The 23,450-nt window shown below is 39.6% G+C and overlaps 1 protein-coding gene across 2 annotated transcripts in view; it reads right to left on the reverse strand.

The window, feature by feature from the left end:
- The window catches only part of PHYHIPL (phytanoyl-CoA 2-hydroxylase interacting protein like), a 71,123-nt gene extending 47,981 nt beyond the window's left edge, over nt 1-23,142 (reverse strand). The window contains exon 1 of one of the 2 annotated variants that reach the window (XM_072628906.1): nt 22,833-23,142. In XM_072628906.1, the coding sequence (XP_072485007.1) occupies nt 22,833-22,941 (109 nt within the window). In that variant the 5' untranslated portion in view covers nt 22,942-23,142. Of the gene's footprint in view, nt 1-14,949; nt 15,033-22,832 lie in introns of those variants that run through there. The other variant, XM_072628908.1, reaches the window with a different exon arrangement.
- Between the last annotated feature and the right edge of the window lie 308 nt (nt 23,143-23,450).

Below are 23,450 nucleotides of genomic sequence, written 5' to 3' on the forward strand. Positions count from 1 at the left end.
CAAAAGTCTTCTCCAGCACCACAGTTTGAAGCATTGATTCCGTGGCACTCAGCTTTCCTCATATCCAACTCTCACAGTCATGCATTGCTACTGGAAAAAACATTGCTTTGACTCTGCAGACCTCTGTCAGCAAGGTGAGCTCTCTGGTTTAGTATGCTATTCAGATCTGCCATTGCTCTTATTCTCTTATCTAGCTCATATATAATATTGTTTTTTATCCTATCCATGATAAGGTATATGCAAATCCATTATGTATCTATTACAAAACACACAAACACACACAAGAATTCCAGGTCTTCCTGAAACTACTCAATTTCTAACGTTTTCCTCCCACTTTTAATCCACTTTATCACTTACTGAAGGACCCAGAATGCAGGGAATCATTCTTGATCTTGGATTCAATCAAACAGCACAAAATATCTTTCTATAATTTCAAGAGTCGTTAATTTCCAAATCTATTAGTTCTTCTTTATGAATAGCCTCCTGCGATTACCACTGATGCTTTATACGAAGGTGTTGGAAGTTAGTCACAGAGTGCCAGATAACACAAAGGCACCAAATACTTACTAGTTAAGAACTTTATCTTTAAAATATGCTCATATACAAATAATGGAAAAAACGCCCTTGCTGGTAGAATGAGAACCAACAAATTTCACAAGTACTTTAGTCTTGTCATTTCAACTTGTAGTAATCAGAGGCTAAATCTATACGTTTAATGATGCAAATAGGTACACGGTACTGTAATCTTGGGCTTCATGCTTATGATTATACATTTGCCTATAATCCTGTAAGATCAAAACGGAAGGTTGGGCCCTCAGCAACCTGCCACCAGAAAGCCTAGTTAGTGCTTTGGCACTTCTGCAGAAGGGCTTGATCTCAGATCTCTCCCCGCAAGCCTCAGACTCATCAAATCACACAAATTAGCTTCTGTCTTGAATTAGATGTAAAGGAATTAGCCAACAGAGAAACATTCCAATAAACCCAAGCTATTTACAACTTATGAACATGAGCATCTGGTAATAACCAACAACTTTTTGTGGGAAAATCATGATGCTATCCAGAAGATATTACAGAATCAGATATCAGGTATTACAGAATATTATTTTGATTACAAACATAGTATACTTAGGAATTAGTCTCAGCAAAAAGTTAACTAGAACTTATATGTGATGGCCCTGTGTTGTTTCTAATTTTGAAAATGTTCTAAGGAAATAAAGCAAAACCAGCCAAGGGGATCTGTTTTTCTAAGTTAAATGGCAAAGAAGCTTTGATCAAGAATCTATATTGATTTTTCAGGTTGACTTGATGTTCTTGGCTCCTCAAAACTGCTTGACATACTCCCAGTTCCATCTGAAACCTCTACTGTGACAATCAAAACTCTGTCAATAGTTTATATCGTGCAATTTCTGGACATCATCATTTATGACCAGGGCTCAGTATTTGTCTCAGTTGAGTTTAAGGAGTTTTTGGTTGAATCTGAATTGTCAACATCATACCTTATTATCCAATAGAAAATGGGCAGGCTGCAGGTATGACATAGGTCAGTGTTTACTACATGCCAAGTACTATGTTGTTAACACAAATAGGGAAAATCCAAAGTCTCCCTGCCCTCAAGGGGCTTACAGGAATTGTGACTAAAGTCATAGAACAATTGACTGACATGTCTTTTCTAGGAATTGTAGCGGTGATTTAATTATTAGTCCCAGAGGTAGAAATGAAAAGGAGGGAGAGGAGTGAGACACGTAGGAGGATGGCACATGGATAGTCAGGGAATAGTGAGGCCAGAAATGATGAAGTAACTAAGTGATGCAGTGGATAGAGTGCCAGGCCTGGAGAAAGAAAGATCTGAGTTCAAATGTGACCTCAAACACTTACTCGCAAGTCACTTAACCTTCTTTTTCCCTCAGTTTTATCATCTGCAAAAATGAGCTAGAGAAGGAAATGGCAAACCACTCCAATACTTTTGCCAAGAAAAACTCAAGTGGGGTCATGAAGAGCTGGATATGACTGAAAATGACTAAAAAACAACAGCAATCAGAAGGCCCGTCCTAAAGACATCCCTCACGTAGGTTATTGACAGACAGTGGCCACCAAGGCTCAGCAAGTATCTCATGGCTCAACACTATAGCATCTCTAACAACAGTCAATTCTGATAAATTGATAATGGGACAATGCTTTAAGACTCAATCATCTCCACCAAAACTGGAAAACTTACAAGACATATGAAGACATATATCAGATACTAGAAGAGTAAATACCCACATATCCCTTTACTCATTTTTGTCACAAAAGTAAATCATCGATAATAATCATATAGTTGCTGCCACTACACTTGTAATCATGGGGCCTGTCTTATAAAATACGTGGTGCTGGTCCAGAGAGAAACTGAGCCAACTATGAAAGCCTTCTTACCAGGGTAACTTGGCAAAGGAAGCATTAGAAATCTGCCCTACAGAACCAGAGGCAGCTACCACTTTTTGGGATTCTTCTCCAACCTCAATGGCTGGAGTAGAATCACTTGGTCCTTCTACACCTACACAATGTCACAAAGTCTGATAGAAGGGTATTACAATACTTTGAGCTCATTGAGAAATAGATCAAGGTGTTAGGGGGTCTTGTGGGGGTGATGTCTTAATTTTATTCCCATTCAGTTTTTAATGATTTGTACCTATTAGATTTCTATATTCAATGTTTCAGTAGTTTATTTAGTAATCAAGTTTCATCACTTTGAAAACCAGCTTATATGTTTACTTATATCTAGTGGGGCAACTACATAACAGCTCCCCCCCATCCATTTTCTGACTTCCTTTTACTGAGTAAGAGAACCAGGCCTGTACTCTAATGCTCTAAAACTCACTACCTCCTCCACAGTGTTGAAATGGAGATCAAGGGGGATTTGACCATAGTTCCATTTTTTTTTTCCTTCATGCACTCCCTTCCCCCTTTTTAGATAGGGTATACAAATCCAGCTGATGGACAACCTAGATATACAACAATAGATTGCAAAACAAATGAGTAAAAACAAATAGAACTCAAGGGAACTCAAGAGGTAGCGAAGAGGTAGGTAATAAGGAAGTAAACAAAGAGGGCAGCTGGGTGGCACCATGGCGCACAGTGGGCTTGGAGTCAGGAAGACCTAAGTTCAAATCCGGCTTCGGATACTTTTTAGCTGTGTGAGCCTGGGCAAGTCACTTAACCTCTGTCTCAAGTTTTCTCAACTGTGAAATGGGGATAAATAATAGAACCTTTCCATCAATCAAAAGAGAATCAAAAGAGAAATATTTGTAAAGTATTTAGCACAGTGCCTGGCCCATAATAGGCACAACATAAATGCTATTTAATTATTATTTTCATCATCTATAACATTCTTATCCTCTATTAGTTTTAAAAATCATGTCAAAAAAGAAAATGAGATGAGTTTTCCACGACCTGTTCTTGATGGAGCCCAGCTGGTTTTTTGTAACCATCACTTCCCTAACTGGATGATCCCCAACAATCACTTTTATGATAAGTTCTAGAATTTTCCCAGGAATTTTAAGTCAGACTTATTGGCCTTGAGTTTTCAGGCTCTGTCCTCATTTTAGAAAACTCAGACGTTTGTGCTTTCCCACTCTGGGGGCACCTCTCCCATTTTCTATGATCTTCGGTGGTTAAGCAATCACATCTGACAGTTTTTTCAGGACCTGAGGATACAGTTCATCTGGATCAGCTGGCTTTTATTCATTAAGGGCAACTAGGTACCTATTTACTAGTATCTCTTTACTTATCTTGAGTATAGACTGTGTTGGTCAATTCTGTCTTTGCCAGTAAACAAACTATCCTACTTTGCAGAGAAAACAGAAACAAACAAACCAAAAAAGAACTAAGAAGTTCTGTTGACATTTGCCTTTGTTCCATCTGCCCCCAACAAAGGCTTCCCCTTACTGGACCCTTCTTTTTTCTCCCACCACAGCAAAGCAAAAACCAAACATCACCACTTTTTATTGTCCTCAATTTCCCTCTTTCAGTCTTATTTCACCATCCTCTTACATTCATTCTCTGTTACTTTACCCTGGCTCCAGCTTCTGTACATTTATGTTTCAAAGTCTGTTGATTAGTAAGTTCCCTACGTATCCACACTGGTCTCTGTAGACAAAAATTCCAGCTTTCCTCATTAGAATTACTGTCCTTTATGCCTTTAGAAATTAATTCCTGAGCATCTCCCACCACTCTTGGATTGATTTAACCTCAAGCATTTTATTCCATGAGAATATACCTGACTTTCTTCCAAACACTTTGAAATCTGCTTTCCCCAAATCTAGGATGCACTTTGGACTATAATCTAATGACTTTTTCTTCTGTCACAAACTTGAGGCTGGTATGTTCACTTCTTCGCATGATTCATATTACTTCTACCCCAGTAAGCAGTTGTTCCCTGCTGGGAAGAATCAGATCCAGAAGAGAGTTTCTGGATTATGTTCTAATAAAAAATGTCTTTAGGAGTTGATGTTACAATATATTTACAGAAATAAAAGCAACTGTGTGGTCACTTGTTGCAAATGATATCTTCCAAGTGTAACAGGTTGGTTGTTGTCCTTCCTTCTTGAAATGAACCAAAATGACAGCATTAAGGTGTGACCAAGGGAGAGTGCGTCTGGCTAATCAGATGGAGTGAAGACGTCTCAAGATTTGCCCATTTTATATTTCTTTGAGTTGCTGCAATTCTGCTTTGCTCACAGAACACAGCACCTTCTCTGATGCAGGAATGCAATGCTGCATGGCCCTTTGTCAGTTCAATGGATTCCAAAGTTTTTCAGAGAGACCTTGAGAGTGTCCTTGTATCACTTCTTCTGACCTCCAGGTGAGTGCTTGCCTTAAGTGAGTTCTTTCTAAAAGAGTCTTTTAGGCAAGTGTATAATGTGGCCAGTCCATTGGAGTTGTGCTCTCTGCAGTAGAGTTTGAATGCTTGGCAGTTTATCTTGAGATAGGACCTCAGTGTCCAGAACTGTATCTTGCCAGGTGATGTTCCAAATGTTCCTAAGATAATTCAAATGGAAACTACCTGTCAGGGTACTGGTATACTGTACTGTCCAAGTTTCACAGGCATACAACGAGGTCAGAACAGCTCTGTAGATCTTCAGTTTGGCAATCTAATACCTCTTCTTTCCTACACTTTCCTTTGGAGACTCCCCAAAACTGAGCTAGCTCTGGCAATACATGCATTAATCTCATCATTTATGCATACATCCTTGGAAAGTATATTGCCAAGGTAAGTGAACTTATCCACAGTATTCAAAATTTCTCTATTGCTGTAACTGATGGTTCCAGGTATGGATGGTATGGTGCTGACTGGTAGAGAACCTGTGTTTTCTTGGTGTTAAATTGTTAGGCCACAATTAGTACAAGCAGCAGAGAATCTATTCTTATTTTGTTGCTTTTCATTTTCAGAGGCTGCACTGAGTGCACAATCATCTGCAAACAAGAATATCATGCACCAATTCTCCCTCCACTTTAATCTTGGTTTGTGACTTTTTCAACTTAAATAATTTACCATCAGAGTGGTAGCTGACCTTGACTGTGTTCATCCTCTCTGAAGGCATCTGACAACACTGCTGAAAACATCATGCTAAAAAGCATGAGATCAAGCACAGACAGACTCATTTCACTCCATTGGTAACTGGGAAAGCACCTTCCTTTATCCAGAACACATGTAAGCATGCCTTCATGAAACTGACCTACAATACTGATAAAGTTCTCTAGGCAACCAAATTTTGACATAATTTTCTGCAAGCTCTCATGAATGATAGTATCAAAGGCCTTGGTCAAACTGACAGACATTGTGTGAAGACCTCTGTTCTGCTCCTGGCATTTCTCTTGGAGTTGTCAGGCAGTAAATATCACATATCCATTCCCCAGCCCTTTCTAAAGCCACATTGGCTCTCAGATTGATGACCATCTTCCAGGTGAAGGATAAGCCTATTAAGAAAGACTCTGGCAAGAACTTTACCAGCAATGACTTCTTAGAGAAGGACAAACTATCCTGCTGGTAAACCCCATGGAGTTGTCATTTTTTTTCATTTAGCAGCTTCTGAATTTCTTCCTCACTTTCTTCAAACCAATTTTGATGTTTGCAAGTGTTTTGGCCTAGATGAGTAAATATGGTGCTATACACCATGCTTCTGAAAGCTGCCCACTCCTTTTCTGCTCCACTGTAGCTCAGCTTTCCCTCCAAGTTAGCAACAAACTGTTATCACTCAGTAAAGCACTCTAATCTGTTGACACTGTCTTCTGGTAATCATCTTGCCTTGAGACCATCACATTTGTTGAATGAAAATATTTAGCTTGGAGAGGATAAATCTATGATCAGTCCAGCACTCTGCATCACACATTGCCTATGTCACTCTAGCATCCTGTCTCTTCTCTTTACAATTTAAATTAAATCTATTAAATCTCAGTGTTTGCTCTGAGGGTGCATCCAGCAAATTGTATTGCATTTAGGTAAACACAAGAAAGTATTGGTGATGAGAACATCATGAGATGCACAAGTCTTCAGTAATAAGTGACCATTGTTGTTGCTGTTTCCAATTCTTTTTCTCCCAAGGATTCCCTGTCATGTCTGGTAGTCTGAGCCAATTCTAGCATTAAAGTCACTCAGAATTATAAGCTTGTCCTCTTTCAGCACATTGATGATGAGAGTCTTAAGTCTTCATAAAATTTTTCTTTGACCTTAATAGGTATTTCATGATGGTAGGAGCATAGGAACTGATGATGATGGTGTGGTGCTTTCCTGCAAGTGGCAATCACATTGTCACTAGCCTGTCATTCACTCCTTTTGGGAGAACAAACAAAAGTTTGTTTACTAGATTAGTTTTGATAGCAAAACCTATGCCAGCTTCCCAGCACTCCCCTTCACTGCAGCCACCCCAGAAAAATGTGTATTCAACTCTGACTTTGATTTGCCAGCCTTGTTTCACTCAGGGCTGCTATTTGGATGTGTTACCTGCTGAGTTCTCTCACAATAAGAGCTGTTTGTCTTTCAGGTCTATTGGATTTCATGTAGTCTATAAGTATGTGAACATTCCATGAGTACTGATGGTGAGTGGAATCATCATCTCAAAAGTTTTTGTACTTTTTGTGTGTTTTAACTACAGGGTGAATTACCATCCATAAGCAGACCAGGGTTGGGTGAAGCAGACAATTTTTAGGCCACCTTTTTTAGCACCTTCTTCATACCAGGGAATGAGCAGCCCAGTCCTTCAAAAAGGTTGCTCAGACATCCAGGGACCTACCAAATTCCACTGCTACTTCAGTCCAGGGAGAAGATGATTCTATGGCCTGGACTGGGTATGTGCCGGGTTATGACTACAGCTCCCAGTGTATCTACATCTGCTATTTTGTCTCTCACCCATTGTCACAAGCCTTTGAGATAGGTAAAAATGGTACGGGTGATATCTTTTGATTCATGTATAAATTGGATTTAAGTTAAGGCAGGACTGACAGAAGTTGTCAGCCTCACTTTGTCTTCCAGTCATTGGAGTTCAGTGACAAGACAAAAATCAAGGCAACTGGTGATGGTTTGGGATGCAGTGAATGATCCCAGTGACTGACCCCTGATTCAATGTCTTTGCAGCCCAGTAGGACCTCCCAGGGCTTATAGTTTGTTAACATGATTTTTTAGAGCCTAAGGCACTGGGGAAAAGGGCAGCAGCAGAGGAGGGGAAGGACTTTAGTGGAAAAGTTGGACAAACTAAAAGCTAAATTACAAGCAAAAATTTTCCTCAAAGCATTACACAACAGAATGAGTTAAATGCTTCATGAAAGGGTCAATACAGTGTGATAAAAGATCATATTTGAAAATAGTGAATTGTATGAAAAACTACATCATAGCACAAAATAAAAGTGGAGAAAGTGTTGCTAGACAATAGTTCAAACATTTACCAATATTTCAGTGTAAAACCTATTTATATAAATTTTACTTCTAGAATTTCAATGAGGAAAAAGAGTCCTTAGAAGAACATGACATGCAAATTTCAGAGTTCCTGCTTCTCGGCCATGAAATTTAAAAAAACAATTTTTTCTGTTTTCTCATTAAAAATACAGATATACACATATAAATATATATGATGTTTATGTCATACCCTAGGGGAGTTGGCTTATTTAACTGACAGCATCATAAAATATACATTATAAAAGTCCTAACTGCTGAGTCTTAGTATAGCTCGAAAAATACTTAATACAACAAATAATCATTTTTTAAAATGTTCATATGAAAATGTGAATGGCATAAACACAGCAAGACTATTCAAGGACATGGGTGAATTTTTGAAAAGAATACTTGCAAGCAAATATCTGCCTCATTAAACATGTTAAAATAAATAGTTTCAAGGTTAGTATAGAATTGCATGCAGTGAAAACATCCTCCAAGTAAATTGGCTGAAGCTTTGTCTTTCCTTAATCTCAGTACTGTTATTTCCCCACTGCTTTGAATGCCAGTAGTGGTTTGTTTTGTGTATGTTGCTAATGAGGGGAAAAATGATACAGATTCTTTACACAGTAATATTGAAAATTACACATTTAACATGCTTCCCAGAAGCAACACAGAAAATCCACTGTCCTTCTGGTCACAGCTTTGAGGCTTCTGTGCTTTATGGGCTAGTCTAACATAATTCCCCAGTTTGAAATGACCACCTATCTATCTGATGGGGGGGGGGGGGGAAGAGGGGAAGGAACCAGTAGCCTCAATACCACATGAGGCCTTCTAGGTACTCAGGTTTGGTCCTTTGACTCATTAGGGCCCTTTGACTGATTAGGGCTGAGCCTGAATACTTAGAGAGGTACATGTGACCTCAAGGTCACAGGTTCTCCACTCGTGGGACAGCTATACACCCACTGGGCCAGGCTGTTCATTTTGTTTCCCAAAATTCTGTAGTTTTGCTTGATATAAAGGCATGAGTGGTACAGAAGCACAAACATCACAGAAAAATTTATTTCAGTTATCAAAGCCAGTGATCCTGACCTTTAAATCATCTTGATTAAAGGTGTAACCAAAGCGAGAAGTGCTTAGTCAATATATGTATGATAGTCCATGGAGTTGAGGGGCCTAAGGCTAGAGACAGGGACTGGCCCTGGGACTGCACTGATCATGTAGATCAGCACCTTCTGCCTCCTAGAGTAGAGCCCAAGAGGTCATATGCCCTTCAGTCAGTTCATGTCAACATGGCCACTTAAAGCAATACCTTTTTGGCTTCAAGGCCCTATTCCTGTTCACTGTGCTGTGTGGCCTTATGATGCATAAACTCATAAAATTAGAATACACAATATGATGTTATAAATGCACTGGAAAACTAGTAGAACTTACTATGTGATATCTTTCTTTTTCCTGTCCACCTTTAAGTTTTGGAATAGGATTACTCTGGCAAGATGCCACAACCAGAGACCTGGGGAAAATGGGACTAACAATTATTCATTAATCATTCAAAGAGACCAAAGTAAAAGTACCTTTACAATTGTCTCTGAATTCCGTCTTTATGGAATGTGCCTAAAGGGTGCCTAAAAACCTTTCATACTATTACTGGATACCAACACTCCCACGGTTCACCGCCCCCCCCCCCACAAAAGACAGATTTATTTACACACAGTTGTCACAAACACTAGAACAAGTAATATACATACAAATAAAGCACCAGATCCACCCCTTTAATATAACCAAATTTAGTCTAGATAATAATATCAATGGACAAAATTAACTGTCTTTTCCCAGAATTACCAGATCATTTATCCACTTAATTAATGTTTATTCAGTCAGTCAAGCATGTATTATGCACTTACTATGTACCAGGCATTGTGTTAAGTGCTAGCAGTCCAAATACAAGACAAAAGAAAGAGAATTCCTGCCCATCATCAAACATCTCCTGTGTATCAGGCACTTCTTCAGGTTTTTATTAGATCCTTAACAAACCTGAATTCACAGTTAACCTAATGGTCACACCTTCAAAGGGGAATCTTTGCAGGAAATTCCTCTCCTTTTGCCTCAAACATCTGGACAGTACTCTCTAAAATACAGTGCTTCTCTAGAACAAAGTAAAAATTCAGTCCTCTCCTGCTTTCCCTAAGCTCCGTCACCCCCTAGTGGAGGACTCACTGTTAGAAGGAATTTTTCTGTTCTAGAACTTTCCACAAAGAATCTATTGTGAACCTCCATGACGCTTTCTGTAAACTTCCAAATGTCAATAGATCTCAGCTTCTCTCTGTTGTTTACATTCTGTCTTGGGAAGAAACTCACCCTTTCAGATGCTTTCCAATCTCCTCTATGCAGGTAGGTAAATGGCAGATAGGCATGCACAGTTATGCCTCAAATTCAGAATTTCTACATCTGTTAGCAGTCGTTAAGACCTTGGGGACCAGGAAAATGGTGTCATTGAGGGTCATTGAGCTCCTTATCTATTTGAGGAGACTCTATAGGTATTACAAACATACACATATAATATTTATACAGTCCTTACTCCGTGCCAGGCACTGTGCTAAGTACTTTAAAATTACTCTCATTTGATCTTCACAACAAATGTAGGAGGGAGGTGCTATTATTATCCCCATTTGACAGATGATGAAACTGAGGCAAACAGGTTAGGAGACTTGCTCAGAGTCTGGAATTGAATTCAGTTAGTTCTTCCTGACTCCAGGCCTAGCACTCTAACCACCATACCACCTAGATGCCACATACATACATATATATATGCATATATACATACATATACACACACAAACACATACACATACATATGTACATATGGCCATTTGGTTTGGGGGTATGACAGAGAAATGCATGAATAACTTCATGTAGTACGCGTGGAGTAGGGGAAGGGAAGGAAAAGTGAAATGAAGTGGGTGTTCATATGGCAATGTCTGCCCCCTCCCTTTCCTTTTCCAGTGATCTTGTATTGACTGTCCTAGGTTCTGTTGTCTCCCTATTTAAACAATCCATATATTTATTATACTGTCCTGAAGAATTCAGAAACATCTTAGAGTAAGTACAATATGGTGAAATGAAGGAATGGTGGAGAGAAAGAAAAATGGCAGATGGTCTAAGGTAGGTGTTCTTAACCTATACTCTGGGAATATTTAAAAAAATATTTTAAAAACTGTTTAAATAATTGGTTTCCTTTATAATTAGTCCAATGTAATTATGTAAATATGATGTTATTCATTTAAAAATATAACTGAGACGTCAATAGGCTTCCCCAGACTGCCAAGAGGGTCTAGGATGCAAAACAGGAGAAGAACCTCTGGTCTATTGAGTCTTTTCAACTTCAATTCAACAAGCACCTTCTACATGCAAGACACTAGACTAGAAAGTGCGGACACTTCTCTGGATCTATGACTGATCCTTCTTCACTTTAGTATTTGTATCTCAAGTTCCTATCAAAGGGCTTGGGCACATGGTAAGTAACTAACAAATGCTTTTCACTCACTCACACAGTCATTCTTCACATTGTTACGTGTAATTCTTTTCACCAATATGGGCCACAAATCATTCAAAACTTCTCATTTGATGTGTCCCCTTGCCCATTATTCTCCATAAATACTCCATGGATGTTCCACCAATATGTCTTCATATAGACTTCTCAGCATTGCAAGGATACCAGTAGAACACATAGGCTGTCCACTGGTTTTCCCTTGCTCTGTCTACAGGGACAAGCCTACCTTCTTTTCTGTTCATATTTCTTTCTGATGATATTTTTTATAGTCTTCCTCCTGAACAACTCTTCATTGGCAAAGTGTTTCATGACAAACATGAAAAACAAAAGTCCCTCACCTCAAAGAATCATAATCTGATGGGGAGGGTGTTAGAAGAAAAGGCTAGATATATGCTCAACCAAATTTAAAATAAAGGAAAAGGTTAAAAAAAGTCTTTGTTCAAAATACTTGGTGAAAATCCTTAAAAATCTCTACTTGAATAAACCACCTTCTTTAGCTACCATTGTCTATCTGTCCTCATAGACTGTCACCTGGATGATTGCTGTGGCTCTCTACTTGTCTTCATGATTCATTTCCTTATCCACACCAATTTACTCTCCACTTAGTTGCCAAAGCAAACTTCCTAAAGCATAAATCTGACCACATCACCCCCTCCTCAAATTTCAGTGACTATTACCTACAGGACCAAATGCTCAGTCCTTTTGAAGAGAGAATCCCTCAGATTCTAGCCTCTGAGTACCTTTCTAGTGTCTTTACATTTTACTCCCCTTCATATGCTCTAAACTCCAGCAAGACTAGCCAACTTGCCCTTTCTCACAAACACTCCATCTCCCTTTTCTATGGGTCTTTGCACTGGCTCTCCTCTATATTCTCCCCCCCCTTTACCCACACCTCTTAGACTCCTTGATTTCCTTCAAGACATCACAAATCCTGCCTTCTATGGGAGACCTTTTCTGGTTCCAACTGTTATAGCAGGTTATCTTCCATTATTTTTCTGTATGTAATACGCCTCACATATAGAAAGGACTTAATAAATACTTGTTGATTGATTGACCAATACTCCCCTTTACAGTCAGATTCCTAGAAAAGCTCACTCTAATTTTAATTTCTCATTTTCCAGCCCCTTCTAATATGGCTTCCTACTTCATCAAACAAAAGAAACTGCTCTCTCCAAGGTTACTAATGATTGTTACGTTGCTTAGTATGATGATTTTTTTGATCCCTCATCTTTCTTGATATCTCTGCAACATCTGACACTGATGGGCACCCCATCTCCTAAATATTTTCTCCTCCCTGGATTTCATGGCCTTGCTCTTACCTGTTCCCCTTCTGCTTATTTAATCACTCATTTTTGGTCTCCTTTCCTGGATCATCAATCATTTTCTACTCCCTATAAACTAACTTCCTCAAGGTTCCCCTTAGGCCTTCTGCTTTTCTCCTTCTACATTCTTTCTTTTCACAATTTCATCAGTTCCCATGGGTTATTTTTCACTGTTGTACATATGACTCCAAGAGTTACATATCCAGTCTTACTTTCTCATTTAAGCTCACATCCCACATCTTCAACTTCCTATTGAACATCTCCAACAAAGTATCTTACCAGATTATTTCCTACCAACGTCACCCACAGATGTCAACCACATCATTTCCAAAAAAAGAACTTATAATATCAGTTTACCCCCTAAACCAAACCATTTTCTGTTTCTTTTGAAGGTAATCAGATGCTTCCAATCATCAGGTTTGCAAACTCAGTATTATTATTAAGGCTTGATGCTCCCTCACTCTCTATATCTAGAAATTTACCAATTTTTGTCAGTTTTATTTTCCTGATGCTTCCTCATCAGATCTCCCTTTATCTCTCCTGACACTTTCATTGCCTTAGCTCAAGCTAAGAACAATCATAAAAGCGTCCAAACTGGACTGTGGGATTTTAGTCTCTTCTGTTTCCAATTCATTTACCCACAGCTGCCAAGCTAACCCTCCTGTACCACAAGTTTGACCATGCCACTAACTTATGAAGCTTCAATGGTTCTTGATTACAATATGACTTCCTTGGTTTGATATTTAAAGTCCTTTATAAGCTGACTCGAACTTCTCTTTTCAAGCTTACTGAATTATTAGTACATTTAGCAAACTCTATATCTGAACCAAACAAGCCTCCTTAACCTTCTCCAAACTTCGACCTTCTTCCTCCATGACTTTGCACATACTATCCACCATAGCTGGATTATTTCTTCATCTTCTCTACATCTTAGCTTCATTCAATATACATTTCATGTACCATTTCCTGTGGGAATCTAGCTTTGTTTCCCATAATTATTAGTATTCTACCCTTCCTCCTCAGATTATCATATGAACCCTAACTTGTTTACATATTTTATTCCTCCAGGAAACTCTGTGGCTTTGAGGATAATTTCTTTTTGAAATTATCAAGTATGCACTACTTTATTTGCATATTATAGCCTTCCAATAGAATCCTTAAATGTAGGGCATATTTTTCATTCATTGTGGATGTAACCCAGTTCAATTAGTCAGTCCACCAATATTCATTTATTAAGTGCATGCTATGCTCCAGGCATTCTGTTAAATGCTGGAGATACCAAGAAAGGCAAAGTTTTCAAGTAGCTCAGAATCTAATGAGGGAGACAACATGAAAATATGATGTATAAATATGATATATACAAGGATAAATCAGAGATAATCTACAGAAGGAAAGTGCAAGCATTCAAGGGGATCAGGAAGGACTTCTTGCAGAAGACAGGAGTTTAGCTAGGACTTGAAAGAAGTCAGGGAAGTCAACAGGTGGAGATGAAGAGGGAGAGAATTCTAGACCTGGAGGACAGTCAGTGAAATTACCAGAGACAGGAGACTGAATGTCTTGCTTGAGTAATAGTAAGAAGGCTGGATCACGGCATACATGAGTGAGTGAAAGAAGTTTGGCAAGGTGGAAGAGAGCCATTTTACAAAGGGCTTTGAATGCCAACAGAGCATTTTGTATTTGATTCAGGAAGTGATAGGAAGCTACTGGAGTTTAAGACAAGGAAGGGGAGAACATAATTAGTTCAGTTTTGGACATGCTGAGTTTAAGATGTCTATAGAACACCTAGTTTGAGATGTCCAGTAGACAGTTGGAGATGTGAGAATGAAGGTCAAAAGAGTAGTCAGACCTGGATAAATAGGTTTAAGAATTATTAGCATAGAGATGATAATTGAATCAGTGACAGCTGGTGAGATCATGAGGTAAAACAGTATAGAGGGAGGAGAGACCAATACAGATCCTAGGGGATGTCGGGGAGCAACCACAGTTAATAGGTAGGACTTGGATGAAGACACAGAAAAGAAAACTAAAGAGGAGTCATCAGATTGGTGAGAGGAGAACCAAGATAGACTTCTGTCCTAAATTACTGCAACAGAATCTTTGCTTTTAGTCTTCCCCTTCTTCAATTCAACCTTTAAATGAATAAGCACCAAAGTAATTTTAAAGCATGGCTCTACCTCTGTCATTTCTCTAATAAAAAATCTTCTGTAGTTTCTCATGACTTTTCCAGGTTTACTGCATTTTCCCCACCTTCAAGAACTCTATATTCATGTCAAAATGGCTACTCTGACTAAAGTTAGAAGGGCTCTCAGGGGTGATCCAGTTCAACCCCCATTATACATGGAGGTTGTGACTTGCCAAAATTTACAGAGGTGGTATTGTTGAGTCATTTTAGTTATGTCTGACTCTTTGTGACCTCATTTGGGGTTTTCTTGGCAGAGCTACTGGAGTGATTTGTCATTTTCTTCTTGAGCTCATTCTATAGATGAGGAAAGTGAAGTAAACAAGGTTAAGTGACTTGCCCAGAGTCACCCAGCTAGTGAGTGTCTGAGGCCACATTTGAACTCAGGTTCTCCTGACTCCAGGGCACTGTATCCACTGTGTCATTTGAACCTAAGTCTTTCAACTCCAGAGCAAGTACTCTTTCTACCATACTTTCAAACCCTACATAGGTGTTGCTTGAACTCAGCATCTTATCTTTGATCTTTGCTTCCCTCCCCTGAATGTATCTTGAATGAGCTTCTCCATTTCAGTTTTCAGAATTCTTGCTTTCTTTCAAGACTGAGCACAGGTGCTATCTCCTTCAGGAAGTTTTCCCCTTATTCCACCAATTGTTCATGTTTTCCTCTATTCAAATTCCCTTTTATCAGACTTAAATGTGCATGATGTGTTTCCCCATTCACCTAGCTACCTACTGGCCCCATTTATATACTAATTCCATTTTAAAAATGTGATCTTTTTGCCTACAAATTCCATGCACTAACAAATATCATTTTCTTGATTTTCCCCACTCTAGACCAGCTAATCTGCTTGAAATTTCCCATATACTGCACATTCATTTTGCCTCCATTTCAAAGAGGCAAAAAAAAAAACAAAAAAGAAAAAAAACCCCACTCATGTCTCATGGGTGTTCTTAACACTCAAAACAAAGGTGTTAAGAACACAGGGCTTTTTAACCATTTTCATGTCATGGATCCCTCTGTAAGACTGGTGAAGCCTATGGATCTCTTCTCAGAAAAATGTTTTTAAATTATTTAAGGAAATGTTAAATCTGTTAGAGGTTAGTAAAAAATAAAGATGTAATTTTTTCCTATCCAAATTCATGGATCCCTTGAAAGCTGGCTATAAATCTCAGGTTAAGAACCCCTATCTTAGCACAACTCATTTATTCTGCCTGAAATTTTTGGCTCCTTCCTCTCCATGTCCTCCCAAGTCCATTATGGCCCTCACTACTTTCAAAATCCACTCAAAATTTCTAGTCAGGATTCTACAACTGAAGTTATCTGAATAGATAGTGACTTCCCCAAATCTTTTCAGTACTTCTGAATACTGTTTGTCATGTGTTTATTTCTTGTTCTATGAAATCATTTTTATATGTATCTAGACTTGTATGTGAATATGTACTATGTCCTCAACTAAACTTAAAGAAGTACAATGTCCCCTTTTAAATCATTCAGCTACACATTAGGCAGACGATGCTCTGCACGTAGCATGGGTTCGATGAATCCTACAGATAACTAGTAGAAATCTTAAAATATTTCCTATAGCTAAAGGGTAATGTATATAACTTAGAAAAAAAGGAAATCTAGATAATCAACAGAGGACAAAGAGAGCCTTCTTATTAAAATTCAGCAGAAAAAGAAAATAAGCATATAGGAAGAGAATTCGAGAATGTAAAATAGAAAACAACTGCATACGAAAAACAAGTTTTACAAAGACAGTTAGAAAAAGAATCAAGCTATGATTGGTGTTAAAACTATTGTTAGAGGAGAATCCAGTACTGGTACTGAGGAATAGAGTGATAAACTTATACTAGTTATCTATCTATCTATCTATCTATCTATCTATCTATCTATCTATGTCTATCTTTATACACACAATATAAAAACTAGTTTGTCTCTTTTTAGAGTATGTTCAGTATAGTTACTTGATATTTTATACACACACGTAGATACATACACATATGTATACATATATATAATATGCATACATATTCATGTATATGTGTGTATGTGTGGGCATAGAGGATCAAGTAACTATACTGCATTTAGCCCAGAATGAGAGAAACTAGGTTTATATTACGGGAAAATGTTACCAGAAATTAATCCAAGTGCCTTGGATGTAAAATTCACGTTGGCTTCCTAGATAACATTTTGAAAAGAGAGGCTCTGACCCTTCAGCCTAGCTGGAAAACAAGTTGCCAGTATTACCAATAATGACATGAGTCATTCCTGCCACTGGAGGGAGCCAAATTACATCTGCTTTGATGTGACTTTTGCTCAAATAGCTTTCTGGTCTACCTTCAGAACAAATGAGAACTACTAAGAACGTGAATTGTTTTAACATGATCTCACATTGTTGAAAGAGCTGTTGTTATTTTTTGCCACACCAACTAATGAAAACTCAATGAAGTTTTTATATGCAACAGAGGCAAAAAAATGATTTCAGAGGTCGAGTTACTATGGAGCAACTCAGAAGAAATTATAAATACAATTGTAAAGTAGGGCCAAAGGAAGTTTGTAATGAGCACGCCAAAATCTAGGTAGAAAACAATGTGTTTAAGAAAATGTAGCAGATAGTTTTAAAGACGTTGCATTTGTTCAAATGGAAGCTGAAAACAGTTTTTAGGAATAAAGTTGACACTGATATTGTCAGTTAAGGGTTGCGGAGGGAGGTAGGAATGAGGGTATGGAACTGTGATATCATCTGCAAGGATCATCTGCAAGTCAGTAAATCTCCTCTGCCAAAGCAATTGGGGAACTTGTTCTACAAATTCTAGTCTTGGAGGGTTGCTGGGGGTATGGGTCCCAGAAAGGTAAAATAACTTGTTCTAGTTCACTTCATCATTATGTTCAAAGACTGAACTCAAACCCAGGTCATCTTGACTACAAGACCCTCTATCCTCTATCCCATGCTACTTATATTTGATATCATACTAAAACAGAAGATTTTAGGAGCAATGAAATGTGTTTGAAGACACTGTTCATTCTCATATCACACAATATACTGATCCACTTAACCATGTGAGGATGTTGAAATGAAATTATAAAATTAATTTATCTAGACTAACCACAATTGGTAGAAGAAATGAAAAGAAACAAGATGATTCAATCACAGCTAATACAAGAGGACTGGTTCATCTTAAGACATATGAAAAATGAATTCTCCAAGTTAGGTCACAATTGTCTTTGGGCTGTCATCCTATTCTAATGGAGATTACTTCTAACAGGTAGAAGTATTACAATTAGTTCACTGGTTCAGAAAAGGTAATGATAATAGCTAATGTGCTTATAGCACTTTAAGTATGCAATACATTTTGCATATTTTATCTCATTTGATCCTCAAGAATGGAGCTATAATAAATAATATAGTGCTGCATTTAATAGTGCCATATTATTTTTATGTCCTTGTAGATTTTAAAACTTTATAATTTGGTTAATCTATACTAAATCACTTTCATGTAAATTATCATCGGATAGGAAGCCCCTACAATGTGGGGAAACAACTACATCAAATTAAAAGGCTATTTCTTTTTATGTTTAAAGGCTAGAATGTCATTAAAAAAATTTCCTTCAACACCTTGAACACTTTCATTTGGAAACAAAGATCAGAAAAAACCCCCAAAATTATCAGCTTCAGGCTATATATTTCATTTAAAATGTGTTCCTTTGCTGACTAGCATCTTAAGCTTTTAACCTTAGGATGAAGTAGACCTAGGCACACAAAAATGTCCTGATTGTAGAATTAATACCTCCTGGGAAGTCTGGTGTCGGGTGAAATAGCATGTAGTTTTCCAATGCTGTGTGTATTAACTTTGTGTTTTCTTTCTAAATGATTTAACAAGAAAACAAAGAACTTGAATTCAAGCAAACAAAACAGAGATAAAAATTCTTTTCTTTCTGGAAGGAAAAATAACAGTGAAATTGTGTACATGTATGATAAAGGGATTAAGAAAATATAAATAGATATCTGTTCCATCATAGAGGAATAAATATCTAAAGCAAAGAGGAAATGAATTAGAAGTAAATTCCATTTTATTGATTGCCCCCAGATATGGATTATCTTTATTTCTGTTCAAAGGAACACAATTAAAATCTATTATGTATATAATCTGGAAAAAGTACACATTTTGAGTCTGTCAAAACCTCTGCCTTAGTAGATATGGGTAAACAATAATGTTTCCCTTAAAGGAGAAATATAGAAGACCTATTTGGTAACCAATGAGGTAACTTCCTACCAAAGGTCTACCTAAACCAAGGGTTCTTAAAATGGGGTCTGGGAACTAAAAATATTGTTATGACTATGTTTCAATATAATTTGTTTCCTTTGTAATTATATTATTTTGTTTTATGCATTTAAAATTTTAATTCTGATGGGAGTTCATTGGCTTCAACAGACTACCCAAGGATCCATGACACACAGAAAGCTAAAGAACTTTTGATTTGGACTTTCTCTTTATGAATTTGTAAGAAAGAGGTAAAGTCTCATATTAGTAACTTAATAATTAATAAATTAGTAACCTTATTAGGTAAGGTCTTATATTAGTAACAAAGATGCATAGGACTGGAAAAGAAAATCCATCACACTAGAAATGTGTTGGCTCTAGAAATGATACAAAATAATGGCACATAAAATAACCCCTTTGCTCAAAGAAATAAATAGTCAAGTATGATACCACCTAGACTCTATAGTCTTATCTTACAGAATATTAAAAATGAGACATTGAGAAAATACTAAAAAGTAGAACCACTGTAAATTCCTACTATTAATCTCCAGAATCTATAGCATACAATGAAAAAGGCATATGAAAAAGAGCAATAGACATACAAGAAAAAGGACAGCATAAGACACAGCAATGCTACGTAGAAAACTATGTCCATTGTTGATGGACAGCACTGTATAATATCTAGATGAGTAAAAATAGTGCAAAGAAAGGCATATACAGCAGTTAAACTGCACTTTCTTTATCCCTCAGATATTTTGTTCAAATTCTAAAGAGCATTTTTTAAATCTCTACTTTACTTTCACAGTACAGCATTAAGCAAGTCCAGATTAATGGAGTAAAAGAGTAGGAAGAGTAATAAAGTGATAAACTAAAAGTGTGATGCAAAGGGCAATACATCAGAAATACTTTGTTTATATAACCTATAAAAATATTCAGGAGTTAATTTAGCCAATCAAAAAGATGGCTATAATGCCTGTGTCAACTGGTCCTTTCTAAATTATAGATGAAGAAAAGAGAGGGAAGGAATTAGGAGACTGGGAGAAGTGAAGATAACTGGAGGGTAGAACACTTACCTACTTCTTATTAAAAATGTACTAACATAAAAACTATGCTTTAGCATGAGGTATTTAAATGACAGTTTCAACAAGCAACAAACATTGTTGCTATTTAAAATTCATTATATTTTATTATTTTTAAAATATTGCAGATGGTATTGTACATTCAGTTTCCTGAGCATTAGTTTATAAAGCATAATTACAAGAGTAGTTGCTTATCTTCAAGTAAATTTTCTGTATGGGCTATTTCTTTATTCTAATCCATTTTCAAATAGGTCAACTCTTTGGACTAGTAGAATAACAGCTATTTTTTATAAAGTTGAACACTACTTCATCAGTCTATATTGAATCAATTAGAAATCTAAAACATCTAGCACTCTTTCAGAGCATTGCTTGGGGATGACCCTAAAAAAATTAAATATTTTATGATTTGTCCAGTTAGGTCTATATTATGTGCAAGCAACCATACTCACATTACCAAAACAATACATCTGTTATTCAGAAGAAAGGAAGCATAATTTTGACCTACTGTGGCACTGTGCATTTGTAAACATTTAACCAAAGCTTCATTTTCCCTAATATTCCCTGAAATGTATAGAAGAATTCAGTTTTAAGCTGAGATTAATGGGTTGACACAGTGAAATATTGAATTGTCTCCTTCAGTTGCTATAGCAATAAGCATTTGATAAAGTAAATAAAAATGAAATCTATATTTCTTGAATTCCAAATTTTTCTCTCTCAAAACCAATATATACACAGAACAAAAAAAGTGTATTTTGATATGATGGCATAAAAAGAGCATTTCATGAGTAGCACAAAATAAATCAGAAACCCTTATTGTGTGAAATAAATCTAGTCATTTAGGATGGATAATATACTACTAATAAAAAATGAAAATTTTAAGTTACAATAATCTGTGAATCCTACAATGTGACAAAATATTACCACGGTTCAGAGAAATAAACTTTAAAATGCAAATATTCTTTGCAAGAGCAAAGATCATCTTGTTTCTCTATTTACTTTTATCAATGTAAGGTTCTAAATTGCCTAAACCCTCTAGTGAATTGAAATGTCTAACCAATTTATCACCCTTTCAATTACTTGGACAGAAGAACCCCCTGCTCACTAATAGACAAGGATCATATATCAAAATAATTTTGGCTATCAAAATGTTAACTACTTCCAATCTGTGCACCACCTTGGCTAGAAGTTGTTCAAAGTAATCTTCATCTATCCACAATTAACACTAAATTTATTCATAACTGACAGCATTATCTTCGTAGCAACACCAAAATTATTTCTCCTGAGTCAAACGCACAATTTTACCATTCTCTGACTAGCTCGAGATGATTTATAAATAAAGTTTTGCTCTGCGTGACTGGAACAGCACTAACTGCCCCAGACATCTATTTAAGGCAGATGTGGCCTCACTCGCCATACTGAACAGAGTAACAGTTTGCCAATGCTGCTCCTTTCAGGAGACAGAACTTTGTCAGCATCCAGGAGGCACTGGCCTGGGCCTGGCACCCGCCTTCCCCCAGCTGGGCTAGGCCACTTTGACAGTTAGTTGCTCACTGTCTCTGCAGACCTGCGGCTGGCTCTGTCCGTGGTGCTGAAGCTGGAGCCTCCGCTTACGCGTCCTGGTCAGCACCCAAATGAAATGGCGGGTGGGAGTCCTACGGTTTAAACTCTTTGACAGACAAAGGGTAAGTTTGGGCACGTAGAGCTGAAGCCGCGCGATCCTCCGGGTATGTCCCTATCCAGGCCGGGCAGAAATCGGGCCTGCAGCAGCCGGCACCAGAACCTACGGCTGCTGGGTCACTGCGCTCAAAACCCTCGGGCACCGGAGGAAGCCGAGGCTCCTGGACCAGAAGGCCAAGTGACTCGCCCAAGGTCACACTGTCGGGAAGGGCCGGTGCCCCAGGCGACCCTTGCCTGCCGGAGAAGGGGCAGCAGAGGCGCGAGGAGGGGCAGGGGGCTGCGCTCCGAAGGGGAGAGCTCGGCTCTTTTGTTCTCCGAGGGGGCTAATGTGAGTGTGTGTGTGCTAGTGTGTCCGCGTGCCCAGCCCGGGTGGCCCCAAGCTCCAGCCCGGGAAAGTCACCAAAGACCTCCAGGGGAGGGAGGAGGAGCAGCTACCCTTCGGGTTCAGCTCGATCCCTCTTCCGCCCCCTGGGGACCCCTCATTCTGTGCCCCTGGAAAGCCCGCGGACCCCCTGGTTCCCCACCCGTGCCCTGGCTCTCGCCCGCTCCCTGCGCTGTGGGTCAGTGTCTGTACTCGACAGCCCTGACGGCCGGCCCCCAGCCCCTGTCACCGAACCCCTCCTTCAAGGAGCCCCCCACGACAGCTGTGCCGCTCCTCCTGGGTTCACAGAGCTGCCCCCCCCACCCCCGCTGTGCTCCCTACAGTGCCCCTCCTCTGATACCCCGCCGTGGTCCCCGCTGTGCCCCTCCTCTCGCCCCCCCCCCCCCGCTGCGCCATGCCCCCGCTGTAGCCTCCCCCCGTGCCGTGCCCCTCCTCCCAGGCAGCCCTGGGTCCCCGCCCCCCCACCCCCGGACCCACCGTCGCGCTCGCACAGCTGGATGGCCTCCAGGCTCAGGTTCTTGATCACGTCCTCGCACGGGCTGGCCGGGCTGCCCAGGGCAGGGTCGAGGCGCGGCGGCACGTCCATGCTCCGGCTCCGGCTCCGGCTGCGGCTCCGGCTCGTTCTTTCTCGGTCTCTCGGTCTCTCCCTCCCTCCCTCCCCGGCTTCGCTGCGCTCCCCTCGGCTCTCCCCCAGCGCCGGGGCCCGACGCGGCTCCCGAGGCTCAGGCGGCTCCGGCCGTGTGAGCGTCTGACACCGACTGAGGCGGAGGAGCCCGGCCGGGAGCGGGCGCGCGTGCGCGGAGAGCGGGCGGGGGGCGAGAGGGCGCGAGGCGGCGGGAGGGGGGCGGTGGGAGGGGGGCGCGCGCCCGAGGGCTGGTGGCGGGGAGGAGCGAGGTGGCCGGCCGGGCGCCTGCGGGAGGGCGCAGAAGTACCCGGGCGCTCGAGGGCTCAGGCGCGCGCCCGATAGCCCTCCCGGCAGCCCGTGCTCGTGCCAACTGCCGGGCTTGAGAGGGGGCGGGGCTGGACGGGGCGGGGGAGGGGGAGATGAAAACGGCGGCCCGCGCGCTCAGCGGGGAAAGGGGGTGGCGGAGGAGG

The sequence above is a fragment of the Notamacropus eugenii genome, chromosome 1 (genome assembly GCF_028372415.1).
Source record: "Notamacropus eugenii isolate mMacEug1 chromosome 1, mMacEug1.pri_v2, whole genome shotgun sequence".
NCBI classification, from domain to species: domain Eukaryota; kingdom Metazoa; phylum Chordata; class Mammalia; order Diprotodontia; family Macropodidae; genus Notamacropus; species Notamacropus eugenii.